A 16992-nucleotide genomic window follows, 5' to 3' on the forward strand; every position below is an offset into this window, starting at 1 on the left:
GCCCCTGCGCCAGGCGCTGGCACTGACCTTCCCTGGGACAGAGCTGAGTGCGGCCGTGACTCATCAGCCTCCACTCCCCCACCAGTGGCTAGTGACTAATTGTATTTACTCCCATTCTTCGTGTTTTGGGGAGAACAAACATAAACAGGCTTAGTGGTAATTGTTGCTATGTCTCTACCGTTTCCTCCTTTGGCCACGTAGGGGTTTTCCCCCACACACATGGTTTTAGAGCAGTATTTTAAGCCTTTTTTCTTATTTTTAAGAAATAGTGTGAAGATTTCTTGTCTGGTGGGGAAGGAAGGAAGGGAGGAAGGGAGGAAGGGAGGAAGGGAGGAAGGGAGGAAGGGAGGAAGGAAGGAAGGAAGGAAGGAAGGAAGGAAGGAAGGAAGGAAGGAAGGAAGGAAGGAAGGAAGGAAGGAAGGAAGGAAGGAAGGAAGGAAGGAAGGAAGGAAGGAAGGAAGGAAGGAAGGAAGGAAGGAAGGAAGGAAGGAAGGAAGGAAGGAAGGAAACTCCAAGGAGTTGTTTCTGATTTGGTGCGGACTCTAGGGGAAAGTTTCTGTAACCTGTCTGCAGAAGAGGGCTGGTCTGCTCCGGGCAGCAAGCATTGCCACAACCCAAAGCAGATTGCTTCACGGTGCCCTGGAGCCTGGAGAAGTCCCCATCATCTCTGGAAAGATCAGCTGTAAGGATAACATCTCTAAGGACATAGTCCAAAAACACAGTGCCCTTGGAAACAGGTCTTCTGGCAGGAACACCAAGCGTCTTGAAGGCTGGTCTGGAGAATCAGCTGCTATCACACATCCTTGCCTGGAAAGCACTTATGTTTGTACATACCCACACACCTACAGTCCCTTGCACACACTTGTACCTATGCAGGTATCACAGCACATAGATATATTTAGCGGGAATGTACAGCTCATGTCTGGAATGGACCTGAAAAGTCCTTGAGGCGTGGTCTTCTCTCTACCTGGAGAACATAGAGACTGGCCAGAAGAAGAAGGGAGAAGAGCAAAGGATGAGTGTGCAGTCAACTGGACAGGGCACTTGGATAACTCGGGTTCTATTGAATATGCTATTAATTATATAAAAACATTATATAATTTTGAAATAAATTATATAGTACCAATATATAAATTAATTACATAATTCCAGCCTCAGACAGAAGACTCAGATGCTTTTATTTATAAGCACACATTTTTATGTATTTTAGAATACGTATAACCCAAAGCTCAGCAAGTAGGATGATTCCCTGAGAGACGGGTGACCTTTGGTCAAGCTTTCGCTTACGCAAAACCCAGAGGACTGTTTAGTGACAGTCACGGCAGCGAGGGTGACAGCGCCCCAACAAGGCGACCCGACCCAGGCTGGCCCTGAGCACGGGCTGCAGCCTCAGCAGCCTGCGGTTAGGCATTTAATTCGAGGTTTAAGCTCATCTCTGTGCCCTGCCTGCAAGCCAGGCTGTTTAAGAAGCTGAAATCTTGCTGTAAGGAACCCGCTGGTGCTGGGGACCCAGCGGCTCCCACCGCCGCGCAGCCGTCTCTGGCCACGGCTTTGCCCCTCTCCAGGAGCTGTGATCTTTGGAGGACGATGCCTGATGCAGCATCTGTGAAGCACGAAGCACCTCGAGGCCCAAACTCACCCGATCCACAGACATTATGTACGTGTAATACAGCATCACTGAAGAAATGTGTATAATGAAATTGAACCCCATAGGCTTCCTAACGCTGGCTGCAGCCGTCTCCTCGGTCCCTCGCCCAGTGCAGCCATCTGCAGGCTGGCACCAAAGCCAGTCCTTCAGCCTCCGCGCAGGTGCTGAAGGCTGGAAGCCAACCCATTCGTGCTGTATTTCAGAGCTGGGACGGGTTCATTTGTTGCTTTTTCTATTAATTTTGTATAGCGTCCTGATAGTCCTGATAATGCTATCGCCCTCTTTACACAACGCATCACAAGGGGCTTGCTTATGACTGCAGCTACAGGTGGGACTATTTTCAGGGAAGAAAATCGAAGCATGCTCTGATCTTCCTTTCAGCCGAAACCTTCCACTTTGGCCCAGGCAAAAACTCCCAGTGAGTGTCTCTGGCAGGACTCCACTGTCCTGTTCTGCAACCTAGTGTTTCGTGGCAATTACTCTCCAATTACTGCTATTCAACCATATCGGCTTTTTGGAAAGCTTTTGGGGAAAAAATATCCCCAAAATCAAGGAAAAATGGGTTTAGTACCTGTAAGTCCAGGTGGGCAACTTCTACTCAAAGGAGGAAAATGGCTGGTTGTGGAGGAAATCAGTGGGGTAAGATACTTAAGTAAAGACTGGAAACTATACCTGTATATGGTATTTCTGATACATTTTCGCTGAATCATATAGGCAGCAGATCCCTGTAATACTGCTGTTGGATGTCTATGTCAAATGATGCCGGGACACAAAGCCACCGAAAGCATCCCCAGCTGTGACGAAGCAGACACCAGGCTGTCTGTCCTGCAGCAGGGTTTTCTGCAAGAGCAGAAGACTCAGGAATCCCAATACCAGCAAAATTTGTCATATGTAATGAAATACTCTGGAAACTATTTGCGAGCAAACAGTTCCCAGGGCATTTCCTTGCTCATTAGAAATTTGCAAATTGTTAATGAACGATCAAATATTAATATGTAGATAGGGTGCAGTATCAGAAGAGATCCACTGTTTGGATAAGAGATTAGCCGTGTTCAACGGGCACCCGCTCAGTGCTGTGCTCAGGACTGTTACGTCAGGCTCATGGATTGCCATTTAAAAACAGGAAATGTCATTGAATATTTGGCCGTGCATTGAAGATTACTGGGCCATTATAATCTGCTTGCTAAGACACTGATAGGAGAGAGACGGATGCCTCCCGCATACGAGGAGACGCTCCTGGAGTACAAAGAGCTCCTGAAGCCCTCGGGGCAGCGGCTTTGCTGGCTCCAGCACACGCACGGCCCCAAGGTGGAGCAGACTGTTTTTCTGATACCGTGTACATAACACTCCACCCAAGCCTCCCTGTGTAAATAGAAAATAAAGTTAAATTATGCCAGTAAAGAGTGGATTGCACTGGTCACCGGGAGTGCTTGTGTATGTTCAGCCATAACCTACGATAAGGTGCTCGCCAATAAAATGCCTCCTGGAGGCAGCTCTCCTGGAAGTTGCAGGATGCCAGAAGAACCACCAGCGTTTCACTTGCCCCGGTGGGGACAGCAAGGGAGGGACTGAGGAATGGGTGGGAGCCACTCGGGACCACAGCAGTCCCCAGGGCTGAGGCGGGGGTCCTTCTCTCTTGCGGGAGAAAGGCAGGAGTGTTGTTTGCCACCAGCAGATATAAGGGGACGAAGTTCGATTCAAAGAGGTAAACCTTTGAAAAACCTTTGAAACCTTTCTACAGACAAAACTGCCCCACAGACAGTAAAGCAGAGCCATAATCGGGACACAGATAACACAGCCTATAATGAAGGCAGAAACTACAGAACCCCACAACCAACCCATCCTGCAGCAAAGAGCTGCTGTAAAGCAGTTTTAACGCTAGTCTATAATCACAATTAGAAACGTAATGCTTTGGTATAGGATGTTTTTAAGAACAAAAACTTGAGGCAAGTTTCATTAGGACTGTGATAAATAAAAAAGTCTGAGCAGGGCACAAATTTGGTGCATTTCTTACAATCAAAAAGAAATTCCTATTTCTGTCATCCACTGGTGCGGAAAAAAGTGTTGTCAGCTTCTGATATAAAAGCTACAGGAAAACTCACTTCCAAGAGAGTTGGTTTTACACTTTTTATTTATGAAGAGGGAGTCCCCGGCCTTGGACCTGTCCCATCCCGAGGTGAGGCTGCTCGCCAGTGGAGGCTGGCAGGGGCCGGCTCCACTCGCCCACCCGGAAGCCCGTGGTGGGGCGACCACACTCCCACCCTCCCTCCCACCGGCGAGCAGGCGGGTGGAATTGGGTTTGAAGAAATATAGCTGTGGCTGTCCCTTACAGTCCTCCTAAGGGGAAAAAAAAATGAAATAAGGGAAAGGTTACTGCAGACTGATAACAGCGAGGGAGGCTGGGCACGGTACCTGTTGCCAGGGAGAGTTTGCTCCAGTGCGGGCAGGGCCCCCTGTGCCTCCGGATGATGGGGAGAGGTCGGGAAAAGGCATCCTGTGGGGGGAGGCAGACAGAGAGGAGCAGCGCCGCTGGATGAGGAGCTGAGGAGAGATTGCAGACAGCCCGGCCGGGGGCCCAGGTGGTCAGGGAGGGAGATCTGAGGAGGGGGGTTTCGTGGGAGAAACCATTGAACACGTTCATGCAATTAAAACTTTGGTCTTCGTGCAAGCGCGTGAAGGAAGTGAATTATGGCTTGGTGGCTTTTGAGAGCTGCCCTTTTGCAGGCTTAGCACTTATGTTGTGACTTCTCGCGTGCAAAATAATAAAAGGCTGTAGATGATGGAAACTTTTTGTGGAGAGAAATGGAAAAGAGCAATGCCGCCAGCAGCTGAGACTGCAGCAGGAACATCCGCGCTTCTGCCCTTGCTGCTTTACGCTGCTCTCGCTTGCGCCATGAGCACACCCGGGAGAGAGTGCAGGGCTGGAGGGGCGGGAGGGTGGAAACACATCACCCCACCGGCTGGAGATCTGTCGCATAAAGCCACGGCTTGGCCTGGGGCTCACGAGCCAGTGCCCATAGGCACAGGACAGGGATGGTGCAGCTTTACCATAGGGAATTGCTTTGGGTTTGGGAAACTAAACCAGGTATGACTACAAAACCTTGAAAACGTGCCCCATCCCGAGCACAGCCTCAGCAGCCAGCAGAGCCGGGCACCCCAGCAGCACAGCCCTCCTTCCCTCCCCACGCCGCCTGCGGGAAAACCGGCTGCAGCCCAGGACAAGGCTCCTGAGCCGGGTGAGGGGCTGCCCCTGATGAACACACATCCATGCTTATCTGCACCCCGAATCCTGCCCAACGTGGGCCTTCGCTCCCCCCATCGCCGCCCCTAGCCAGGGCAGCCGGGACACCACCATGGGGAAAACACCAATCCCATGGCCACCAGTAGCGTGATTGAGCACTGGCTTGGTGGCATTAACTCTTGAACCCCCCCCCACCAGACAAAGCAAAGGCCCTGGCAGAGGGCACCCCCCCAAATGGTGTTGCAGCCCCCCAGCAACGGGCCCGCTGCGACGGCAGGTGCCCCTCAGCAAAGCCCCACCGCTGCCGTGAAAAAAACCCCCCTGGGATCAGGGTGAATTATGCACATCCTTAAGTATTTGCAGGATAGAGGCCTTAGTTCACTGGGTTAAAATACCAGAACAATATAAAACACCTCTGCCTCTGGAACCCACTGCACTTCATAAAAATCCTTGGGACCCTGCTGGAGCTAAGCCATTGTTGATAGCCATAAAAAATAGGTTAATAAATCTTCTTCCACTGATGAAATAGCTACTTCACAGCCAGAACTAAACAAATCGAGCATTTCAAAGCAACCTGCTTGCCACCAGCCCTGATTTGCACACCAATACGAGCATCCCCACCGCCCAGCCTGGGCAGGACCCTGAGCCCGCACTGTCCCTCCCTCCCCACTGTCACAGCCAAGTGCCAGCAGGAGATTTACTGCCCCAATATTTTCCTCCCGAGTGACGGGAAGGGGATTTACCTCTGCAACCGCAGACCGTTGGGGTGAAACCATCCCAAAACCAGAGACCAACCAGGCAGCCGCGCTGGCTACCCACACCGACACTGCCGGGCTGGTGGTCCCCCGCCAGCCGGAGCCGCTGTTGCAGACAGCCACTGAAAGTTCATCATGATGCCACTTTTACCTCTTTTTTTTGGTTGCCCCCCTTTTAGAAATGGAAATGTAGTAAAAGAAAGGCAAACCCTCATCCCCCTGCTGCTCCACAGACGTTATCTTGAAAATTTAATCTAATAGGTAAAAAAGCAATTAAAGAAGAGGCTCCGTTCTTAACAAGCTGTCTCAAGTCATTGTTTTTTAAATGGGGCTGATGATAGCCAAGGGGAGGGAAAGAGTACATTTCGCTAGCTTTTCCCAACTGCACAGCCACTGATGTGTTATAATAGTGTGATAACTAGAAAGAGGAAAAAATACTTTAACATTTCAGTCTTAATAAAAACTTCTTAAAAAAGAAGGTCTCACCCTAAATTCATGCCAGTGCCTTCTTTTGCAAAGCCAGGGCTGACTTGTTCTCTTCCCTCCTGCCTACACGGAGAAGAGCAGGGCTGGGCTGTGGGGCAGGACCCATTTCCAGGCAGAAAGAGTCAGTAAAAAGTTGCATCTAAATATTGACGTTTCAACAGAACGCACTATTTGCTTAACCAGATGTTATGTATTTGCCTAGAGAATCACACTGGGGGGGGAAAAAAGCACATTTTTAGGTCCTTTTAGCAACAATGAATCACTTGGAAGCAGCGATGAGCAAATCCTAAATTTTTCAAAGCCACTTGATTTGGGGCTCAGATTTCCTGATAACTGCTAGGATTTGGGTTTCCGAGACAGGTGTTTGGCATTTCTAACTCCCTGCTCCCTTTAGGAGACATCCATCCGAGCATTTAAACTCCTACGGTCTTGAAAGTTCAAGTCAAGGTGGTTTTTGTTTTGCTTTTCCCCCTGAAGGTCAGCTCAGGATTGAATCCTTTTGTCAAGGTTGGCTGGAGAGCAGGAGGCTCTGTTAATCTGCAGGCACCGCGGCTCCCTCCTGGCTTCCTTCCCTTGCAGTTTGTTTTGCTTCAGGATTCACCCCCTGGGATTGTAAAGGCTGCAGACGAGGGTTAGAGGTGAAACAAAGAAAAAGAGGTTGGTTGTTTATTTAGAGGGAGCCAGAATTCATAATGTTGGAGACACTGGGCCCCTCCCAGGAGATAACCGTAATTTTACAGCACCTCTACACAACTTTTTTTTTTTTTTTCCTCCAGAAATAAAATACAGTGACAGATCCAAACTAACATTTACCCAAGTAACTCCTAGAACCAAAACAAGAATGAGTTTTTTCCTGCAAAGTGACCAGCCACTGGAACAAAACAAACATGCCTCCATTGATCTCCACGTGGGAAAGCATCTGAAAAAAGAAATACAGACAACTTTGCCTCTTTCAGAGACCACCTCCTTTCATTCATTCAACTTGTGCCTTACTATGGAGGTCTTTTTTTTGACCATGGATCTTTTTCCCTTGGGAGATAATCTTCTTATCCCACTCCCTTTCAACGAGAAGGCCAAATTTTGCTTTCATTTATTGGCTGCAGAACCCCGCTGGCCGGCAGCTAAAAGGAACACCCCATCCCACGCGGCCAGCCTGGCGCTACATTTGCCCTGTTCATACCTTGAAAAAACTTGCTTTTTCCCCAGGCTTTTCTGGGTGTTTGCCCTCCAGGGCAGCATCCGCTTGCAATGAGATGGGTGGATTTACAGCAGAGCAAGGGGTTGTGCAACAACAACAAAAACTGGATTCCAGGGTGCTGATAAGAGAAGGTAAACCTTCCTTGCGACCGGAGCCCGGCCACTCACCCGGCCGCTAATCCGGGGTGAATCTGCTGGCGTCAGTGGCTTTACGCTAAACACACACTGGGGTGAAAAATGAGAGTGGGAGCCCAGCCCCGGCAGCCCAGCCCCAGCACGCCGCTACCAGAAGCGGCTGCTCACTTTCAAGCTCTCGGCACAGCCTGTAATCACCCAATATTGAAACCAGATTTACAAGCTCTTTAGAGGAGGAGAAGTTTGTGATTTCCAAAGCAGACGCATTCGGTATTTCAGAAAAAGGTCAAGCCCCCTGTGGAGTAAAGGGGTTTTAATAGAATCAGTTCAGCGGGAGTTAAGAGGAGACATACCAACCCAGCGGCTCTCAACGCTGGGAGAAGCAGAGACATAAGAAAAACCACAACCATTATTGTTTTGAGGAAAGAATCAGGGAGAGAGAGAGGCATGGGAGAAGCTAAATTACATCTTGGACGTTTGATTTCATTTATTCTGATCCTGGGGACTTTTTCAGTTAGACATAGAGAGGGTCGTCCTTCTTACGCTGCAGGGCTTGCAGCGGTTTCAAAGAAAGGAGTGTTTGTTATGGTCTGCAGAGGAAATCTGAGAGCGCGCAGCACAATGACAAATCCAGGCTCCTCAGTCAAACACATTTTAAAAGGATAGCCATCGCTACTGTCTCACCTCTTCGGCCTCCAGCCAGGCTCTTCAGCTATTACTGTTTGTTCCCTGCCTCTCTAGATGACACGCAGCAGGTGTCTGGGACCACCTTGTTCCACGCTGCTGTGGCACCCAGCAGCCGGGAAGCCCGTGAAACATCACTAAGGTCCCTCTTTGTCACAGGAATATGGGTTTTCTAATAAGTGTAATGGCCAGTGGGTGTTGCTGAGGTCTGCAGGTAACATCAGCAGCCACCACAAAAATACTTAGTAGCAATAGAGGTGGCTGCTGCTCAGGACACCCTTCAGACTCCGCAGTCAGTAAGTGAAGAGATGTGACGTGAGGCTCATTCCATAACTCGCATAACTGCCGCCAGACAGTCACCAGAGCTCATAACGTAGTTTCCTGAATATACAGGCTTCAAAATAAATTGGAAATCCAGATTTCATCCTTAGGAGACTCACAGCCCAGAAATTTCTAGGCCCTAGCAGCTACCACACCTGACCTACACATACCACACCAGGTAACAGCCGCCCCAGGAGACAGCAGCTGCCAACCCCAGCACTCGGTGTCCCTGCTCCCAGGGCTGCAGGGGAAGGCAAACAATCTCTTTTCTTCTTTAAAGCATCTCCCCAGCAAGGGGCCAATTAGAGCATCCTGGTCTTACTGGCCTTTTAATGGCAAGCATAAATAGGCCCTTACGCATTCAAATCATCAGCAAATGAGTGGTGAAGGTCACAGGATGCATAAATGACTATACAACACTGCTGCCTTGGATTTCTGGAGAAAGCACTTGAAAGGTTTATCCATCAGATCTTCTAACTGGTCTAGTCATCCTAACTACTGGTGCAGTTCCATCTGACAGACACACTTTCAGGTTTGTCTCTTTCAGCACCAAGTTCCCAGCCAGTCATTCCCCAAAATAATACACTTGGCAGAGCCGACAACTGCCCCAGACTTTCAGATCAGCACAAAGGAAGGGCAGAGCTCTTCTAGGAAAGCAGCCCTGTGGAAGGTCAGCCAGAAGACCACAGGCCAGATTCCAACAGCAGTTGCGGCCACATAATTTCTTAAACTTCAGCAGCAGAAAAAGGAAAAAAAAAATAAAATAAAAAATCAGAGAACAGAGTTTGTGGCATTAAAAGCAACTTTTCAGGCACTTGGAAGAAGAAAGAAGCATCAGCAACTTGAGGTACGTAGATGAAATTAATTGTTCTTAAGTACACTTCAATGTTGCCAACACGGGCATGGTGGGGTCTTGGCGTTCCCAGGGCTTTCGCTGTACTCAGCCGGTGCGAGTGTGTAACTGTACGAGTATGTCTGTAATATCAATGCCTCTGTTCACACAGCCAAGTGACCAACTTGTCTCACACAGTTTGAGCATACTTTCAGCAACACAAACCTGTGACTTAGAGGGGCAGGTTTCCCTTCCTTACACCCCTTTGCATTTCAGGCTGCATATCCCAAAGCAATCTACCACTGTGAGCAGTGTACAGGATCAAAGCATTGCCACAAGATGGCTGTAACCCCATTTCTGCCACCCCCTTTTCACTGGTGACAACAGCAGTGGCTCAATTTCACAGCCAGAAGCACTTCTGAAGCTACTTAAAACAAAGATGAATACTATCTCCCACAGCAGCATTTTGGACTTCTCTTTCACCACGATGTGGCATCTGCCTTTTAAGCAAATCTACTTTAATTGCTGCAGCAAAGTCCAGTAAAACAAGAAAAATAAATACAATAAGCTCCCTTGGATAATCCAGAGATTTCATTTGTTTTTAGCAACTGAATAAATGACATGATCAAGTAAAGCCAACTAGCTGAAGGAGTGAGAAACAGTTAAGTGCACAAGTGCTGGCAGGGAGGAAAAGCCACCTATGCAAGAATAGCATAAAGGAGGAGCCAGAGATTAAAGCAAGTACACTGTTGATTCTTCAGTCCCACACAAAAGTAGCAGCATGTGATACTGAGTTACTCAAAAAGAGCAAGGCAGATGTTTTCCACTGTGCCCAGAGGGGTTATCAGCAGAAAAAAAAATAATATCTATATACACACACACAGCAGAATAGGCTATGTGGTTTTGAGGTTTCCCTCCCCTTCCTCCCCCTACTCCCCCAAAAGAGTTGAGTGAAAGGTACAAAATGAAAAAAAAATAAAAATCACAGAAAGCAAGATTTGTGAGATAGAGAGGAAAACCATCTACAAGGAATTAGAAGCCACTTTCTGACATGTTTTGCACAGAGAGAAGCAGCACTTCTTCATTAACAGAGAGGAAGAAACAGTTATGACACAAAGCTGCAGAAGAATTCACTCACGTTATGAGCAAAATACAACAGACAAGAACTGAGGATGTGGATTCACTCCTACTTGAAGTATTAAACAATAAAGCTGCCACCTTCATTCTGAAATAACCACGTAATTTCACACGCAAGAGTAGGAAAACAGACTCTGTTTTCAGACCCTAATTGTTACGCACAGCATTACCATACATACCTTATGGATTTGTTCCCTGCCAACCCCCAAAAAAAGTTTTTTTCCAAAACAAAAAAGTCACAAGCAAGTTTCAGACAAAATATATATATTTAAAAAAATCTTTACAATAAGTCAGGAAACATAGGAGCTTGCATACAGTTTATTATAATAACTCAGTTCTCAGCTCCCTACAGTTCAGATAACCCTGGTGACAGTGTTTACAACTTCTAATTTTTGCTTTCATAACTTTAAAGCAAACAATACATTTGAGTGTATTTTACTCTGTGCAAATAAGACAACTTTTGGAATCCTTCAGAAGAAATATCCAAGATTCTGTTTGCAGAGGTCCTTTGTTTCTCAAAGATGATTTATGAGAGTTTTTGTTTTAAGATAAAGTGCTCCTGTCCAGCAGAACCCAAAGGCCTTCAAGAGTTCAGAGAGTAAATTTAGCTCAGATTAAAAAAATAATTGGTCATACAAATTCCAGCTTCCCATGTCCGCTGTACATTCCCCAGTGGACTAGCGAAAGAATTTTATCATTGCTGAGGTCCGAATGTCTCATTTTATCACAGGTCATGCAGCAGTTCTCGTGACCAGTCACAGGCACCATGCATTCCAAGTCCAATTTTGCCACCTGCCCTTTTTTCGAATGATGTCCATGAAAACTATAGTGCAAACGGGAGAGCATTTGCTGTCGTTGATCTTGCAGTCTCTTATTTTCACTCCTGAGCATCCGCAAGGCCAGCATGATAAGGAGCACCAAGATTAGCCCACCAGCTATAGGAACAGCAATTACAGCTGCCCTGAACCATAACTCTTTCGAAGAGGTCAATTCCTGCACCTTGGTGATGAGATTCCTGCTGCTGTCATGTTGATATCTGCTCCCTTGTCCTGCAAAGGGGAAAGATGGGAAGCTTAGTTCAGTATCAAGAACTGGTTTGTATATAAGCAACTCCATTAAATGCCACACTGACAAGTTTAAGGAGCCACAGCTAGACACTGTACAGTATCTACAGAAAATACTCCTATCAAGTGAAAGAGGAGTTTCTAAGGCTGTTTGGAACATGGAATTTCTTCCCCTGCTAGCTGATTTAACTAGGAATGCCATTGCTTCCTAGAAGCAACGTCAAGTTGGCAAGACAGACCTCTAATATTAATGCAGGCAAAAAAGCTACTCAGCTGAGATGCTCCCCTGCATCCATCCACCCGCTTCTCCCTCTGGTGTCTCTACTTAACACCTAAATCAATCGCAGACACATAAAGTCTCAATTATCACCAGCCTGACAGCCAGAAGACAGATTTCACTGAAGCTTCCTTGCCCTACCTGAAGTCTCGCCCCTGGAAGGAGACAAAACATCATGTAGTCCTCTGTAATTGCACATATCTTCATGACAGCATTCCAACGTGGACATGGTGGTGGTGCCAGAGTGGTTTTGTGCTTGTTTGGCTTGGCAGATATCAGCTGTGTTCGCAATAGAGTCCAAGCAGCCATGAGTAAGTGGGGAATGTGTATTCTGAGGATCAAGCAGTCTGGAGAAGCAGGCGCTAAGCTCAGATTTGCACATATAGCCGGTTGCAACACAGTGTGCAGCATCACAGTAGCATCTGATTTCACCTAAAAAAAATAAAAATTGTGCAAGAAAGGTAAGAATTTTGTCCTTTAAGGACACATCACCAGGTACTCCTATTAGCCACAAGCATCACACAACCAAACTCACTGCCAGTTTTGGGGTATTCCTCTAGACCGTAAATCCACAAGAGGAGTTGTTTCCTTCCTATCACTGTACAGTGCCTACCTCGTTGTAATCTTAATCCCTGCAAATGCCTTGGGGCACTTGTTTTAATTACTAGTAGTATAGTCCTTTGAATTAAAGCAAGAACATTTCGCTAAAACAGGGATTGGGGGAGGGTGAAGGGGGGGGGCAAGGAAGGTCACAGTGGCTTTTTTTCCAAGGTAAATAGCTAACAAGACCATTTTATAGCTACTTCTACTAGTGGTCAGCAGTTGCATCAAGCCACATTTAAAATGAAATCCCAGTTTTAAAAGCAATACACACCTTCAGTCCTATAAGGAAGTCACGTGTATGTTTTAAACCATTACTACAGAAACAGCATTCTATTTCTATAGAGGTAGTGCTTCTTTTAACTGGACGTAATCATACAGCAAAAATACTAGGTTTAAATACTTGTGTGACAAATGAAAAAAAAAAATCGGAACTGCTGAATTTTTTATTACCTCTCAATACCGTGCCAAAATTTAAAAGGTTTAACTAACACCTTATAAAGCTATTAGCTAGAACCATTACCATCTAAGTCTCCCAGTCAGGAAGGATTTTACTGTGTGAAACTGGGCAACTATTTGTAATTTCTCCAGAAAGAGAAATTCTTTAAGTACCCATTCAAGCAAAAAGGGGTTTTTTTTAATCAGTATTATAAAAAAGAAGCAGTGCAGGTTATAATTAATCTGTTTGCCAGAGTCAATGTCTCTCAACTCAAATGTAAAGTTATTAAATGGGGTGAAATTGCGAGGCTAAAAGCTCCCCCTTGCCCCTCCCCAATTCTTCATGCAATCTAACATGCGGTCAAAAGGGGAAACACTTAGACTGAAAATCCTCTACCGGCTCTATGAAAAATCTCTCAGGAAACCTCAAAAATTTCTGAAGGAAGCGATAAAAGAGTTCCCTTCATAAAACTCTTCATTTTGTGCTCTCCAAACTGCTCTGGTACGAATTATATGCATCCTGTGCTGTAGGGAAAACTTACTCTTTCTAGGCAAGCTGCAACTCAAACATAATTCAATGTGCCATCGATCCAAGATGTAAGAGGAAGCCGGATTTTGGAGTCATCCTTAGAAGACTGGACTTAAAACTACTTCTAATGTGCCTGGTGTACTTGCCATCGTAGCGGCACCATGGCTTTCAAACTCAACTGAATTGTCAGATGTCCCCTTTCTACAGTTTGCACTCCAAAAAAAATCAGTCTAGAGGCTTCCCTGTTGTCAACCCTTCTTATGATGCTTCCTCCCACCCCATACCTAAGAAGTATTCTGAAAGATGTTAAAAGTCATCCTAACCAAGCTAGTTTCCTCTTTTCAGCCTACCTTAATACTTCCCCCAAAATGCTACTGCGGACTCCAGGCCTTGAAGTTCCCACTGCTCTTTAAGAACTCTGCTTAATAGAAGCCAAATGGAGTGTCTCACTGTCTCCAGTCCAATTCCCTTGGGCTTCTAGACCAAGTAACCTAATTTTTTGTTAATTCACACACACTGTCATCCAGCATGCTATGGAAAAAAAGACTTGATCATTTTCTAAGCATTCTATGTGAGGTCTTCCCCCGGCCTCTCTGAAAAAAAATTATTTTCATCATTTTCTCAGTGTATGAGAGTTAAAAATAAGATGCAAACAAGGAACACCACCAGAGCTGACTGTCCTTTCATGAGTCTCAGCACAGCATGGGAAGAAAGTGAAACAATACACATACTTCCATTTCAACTGTTTGTACAATCCTAGTAAAAAATCTACATTTTATTGACTTAAGACAATTTTATAAACAAAATCTGATGGGCTAGTCATCAGGTTAATTCAACTGCTTTTTAATTAAAGCCACATTTTCAGTGAAACAGAATGGACTTTGTATTACTGTATTAAAACTGTATTTCTGTCAATTCATAAAGTTTCTTCCTGTGCTATGCAAAAGGCCAGAGAGGCTATTTAGTATTTTGAAACAGTGAACAATGCCCTTCTGTTCCCTCCTCTTTCTTGTTACTGTATGTAGCTATTAAAGAAAAATGTCTGCTTTTAGTCAAGATGGCTACAGGAGAGACTGCAGGCTTCTCTTGAAGCTTTTGAAGTCAACAGCAGCCAGAAGTCTGTGATCCCCTAATTATATCATTATCAGGCACATAGTTTCAGTATCTGCGACTTCACATCACTCAGTCACTCCCTGTTCTGCCCGCTTTGATGGGGCCAGCAGGCTCCCCCCTGCACGCTGCAAGGGCTGTTATTTAGGGTTAATTACAGCCTCCCTTCCAAAATAAATAAATACCGTCGCACACCGTCACCGCGCTAACTTATCCTGTACTCTCCTCCCCGCAGCACGGCGATTACAGGCCGCCAGAGGGTCGCCGCTGCCCCGGCAGGGCGCTCCCCGGGCGGCTGACAGGACAGGGCTGGCCCGGGGCCGGGCCGCCGCCCCCGCTTTGACAACAGCGGGCTCGGACCGACCCACACCGGCGCCCAGGTGGGACGGGACAGGCGGGAGGGCGCAGCCCCGGCGGCTCCCCGCCGCCCGCCGACGAGGGCTCAGCGAGGGGCTCCCGCCGCGACCCGCTCCCGCCGGCCTCGCCTCGGGGGCGGCCGCGGCGACGGCCCCGCCGACGCCTGAACGGCTCCCTCGGGCCCGGCTCCCCTCAGACCCACCGCGTCCTGTCTCCCTCAGGCGCCGGGTCCCCTTCCTCAGGAGCGGCTCCCCTCAGGCGCCCCCGGGTCCCCTCAGAGCCTGGCTCCCCTTCCTCAGGAGCGGCTCCCCTCAGGCGCCCCCGGGTCCCCTCAGAGCCTGGCTCCCCTCAGGCGCCCCCGGGTCCCCTCAGAGCCTGGCTCCCCTCAGGCGCCCCCGGGTCCCCTCAGAGCCCGCCGCGGCCTCACCTCTGGTGAGCAGGACGGCCATGGCGCAGAGCTCCAGTTGTAGCCAGATGAAGATGTAGCTGGAATGGCGATCCATTTACCCGCCGGCGCGGCGCCGCTCGCCACAGCCCGCAGCGCAGGCACGGCCGAGACGCCGCCGCCCGCCCACCCCTGCCTCGCCGGAGCGCCGAGGAGCCGCTCGCCCGCGGGCAGAGCCGTTGCGCGGCCACCCCTGCGGCGGGCGGGCAGGGGACGGCCGCCGCTCTCTACCTTCCCCTCACTCCTCCGCCACCGCGGCCCCGTTCCTCAGCGCAGCAGCGAGCGCGGCAGCAGGGACTCTGCGTCCCGGCGGGCGCTGCCTCACTGACACGGCGGCGGTGCCTCCCGCCCCGTAAATACCGCCCGTGCCGAGCGCTGCCCGCCCCGCCCCCCGCCCCGCCTCGCCGCGTCCCATTGGCCGCGCCGCTCGGAGGGGGGTGGGGCCGGCCCCGCCCCGGCGGCGGCGGCGCGCTCGGCCCCGCGGCGCGACGGGCGCTCCCGCCCGCGGCGCCCCCGGGCGGCGGCGGTGGCGTCTCCGGGCGGGCCATTAACCCCGCTTAATTCAATGATGGGCACTAAGTGCACGGCCCCAGGCTCCTCGGGGCTCTGCCGGGATAGCGCTCGGTGACGGCAGGCAGCGCCCTCGCTCGCCGCCTTAGTTTCGGGGCTCGCCGGGGCCGGGGCGGGGATCCCGCGAAACGATCCCCATCAGAGCGAGCAAATGCAATGGCTGTGGCCGCGGGCTTGGTGGAGCCGTGTTTAATGAGCACACAAACCCCTCGCCTCCTGATGAAAGGCTGAGCCCAAACGAGACGAGGCCGAGCCCTCCCCGCCGGCTCCCGCTGCCCCCCGCCCGCGGCGCTGCCACCGGCCCCGGTTCTGGCAGACCCCGGTTACTGCCAGCCCTTCCCCTGCTCTTCTGCTCCCGACGCTCGAGGCTGTACCAGGATGCAAAAGCGTTGCAACACCTGGGATGCCAGAAGTCTCGCTGTAGCCGGGTTGGTGGGGTTTTTTTTGCCAAGGTTATGAGAAGCCGACGTTTGGGCTCGATGCAGCGCAGAGGTGCCAGGGTGGCACCAGGACGCAGCTGCCACCTCCAACCCACCGGGTCCAGGCCATCCTTACAGCCCGGGATGCACCATGTGGCTCGGGGGGCTTCTGCGTCTCCCACGCTGTCCCCCGGGCTCTTCCACGCCGCTGTCACGTCCACGCAGCGACAGCAGGCCCGTGGGGCAGAGCCCTTAGCAAATACACCTGACCCTATTCTCCTTCTGACATTTTCTTTCGAAAAACAGCTGTTGGGAATGGAAGCACGAGGTGATATTCCACCACCGGGCTCAGACACAGCTCCTTGTGGGTCATGTTTAGCTTGAACAGTTCTCCTTCACATGTTGGTCCTGAAAACAATGTGCCCCATAGTTAAAATTTCTTTGCTAACTTAGTTTTCTCCTTTCTTTTCTCATTACATTTTATAAGCCTCGATTTCTGCAGCATTTGAACGCTGTTTCCCATTTATGGGCAAAATGCTTTAAATATTTGGGTCCGCAGCCTGTATTAAAGCTGTTGGATGATGTGTAGATAATAAGTTAATAGCAAAACCGACTTCAGAATTTTAATTTGCAATGTTTTGTGAGTCTTTAAAGACATTTTCAGTTCAGGACATAATAAGTTGTGACAGAGACATTCCTCCCTGAAAGAGAAAGGAGGAAATATGAAATCTGAGATTGAGATAACAC

The 16992-nt window shown here is 49.0% G+C and overlaps 1 protein-coding gene across 1 annotated transcript; it reads right to left on the minus strand.

Moving 5' to 3' along the window:
* Positions 1 to 10683: 10683 nt before the first annotated feature.
* Positions 10684 to 15649, minus strand: BAMBI (BMP and activin membrane bound inhibitor). Its single transcript, XM_074573418.1, has 3 exons — positions 15239 to 15649; positions 11919 to 12209; positions 10684 to 11485 (listed from the first exon to the last, which is right to left on the minus strand). The coding sequence occupies exons 1-3, from the start codon at positions 15312 to 15314 to the stop codon at positions 11067 to 11069; spliced, it is 786 nt and encodes a 261-aa protein (XP_074429519.1). The 5' UTR covers positions 15315 to 15649; the 3' UTR covers positions 10684 to 11066.
* Positions 15650 to 16992: the final 1343 nt, after the last annotated feature.

This window comes from Larus michahellis, chromosome 2, assembly GCF_964199755.1.
Source record: "Larus michahellis chromosome 2, bLarMic1.1, whole genome shotgun sequence".
Taxonomy (NCBI): domain Eukaryota; kingdom Metazoa; phylum Chordata; class Aves; order Charadriiformes; family Laridae; genus Larus; species Larus michahellis.

What these genes read in the sequence shown, in the direction of transcription:
- BAMBI (XM_074573418.1), bottom strand. Translation starts at nt 15,314, where the DNA reads ATGGATCGCCATTCCAGCTACATCTTCATCTGGCTACAACTGGAGCTC. An exon ending in GGCCGTCCTGCTCACCAGAG is followed by an intron (nt 12,210 to 15,238) that starts GTGAGGCCGCGG and finishes TATTTTTTTTAG; the next exon opens with GTGAAATCAGATGCTACTGT. An exon ending in TTCCAGGGGCGAGACTTCAG is followed by an intron (nt 11,486 to 11,918) that starts GTAGGGCAAGGA and finishes TCCCCTTTGCAG; the next exon opens with GACAAGGGAGCAGATATCAA.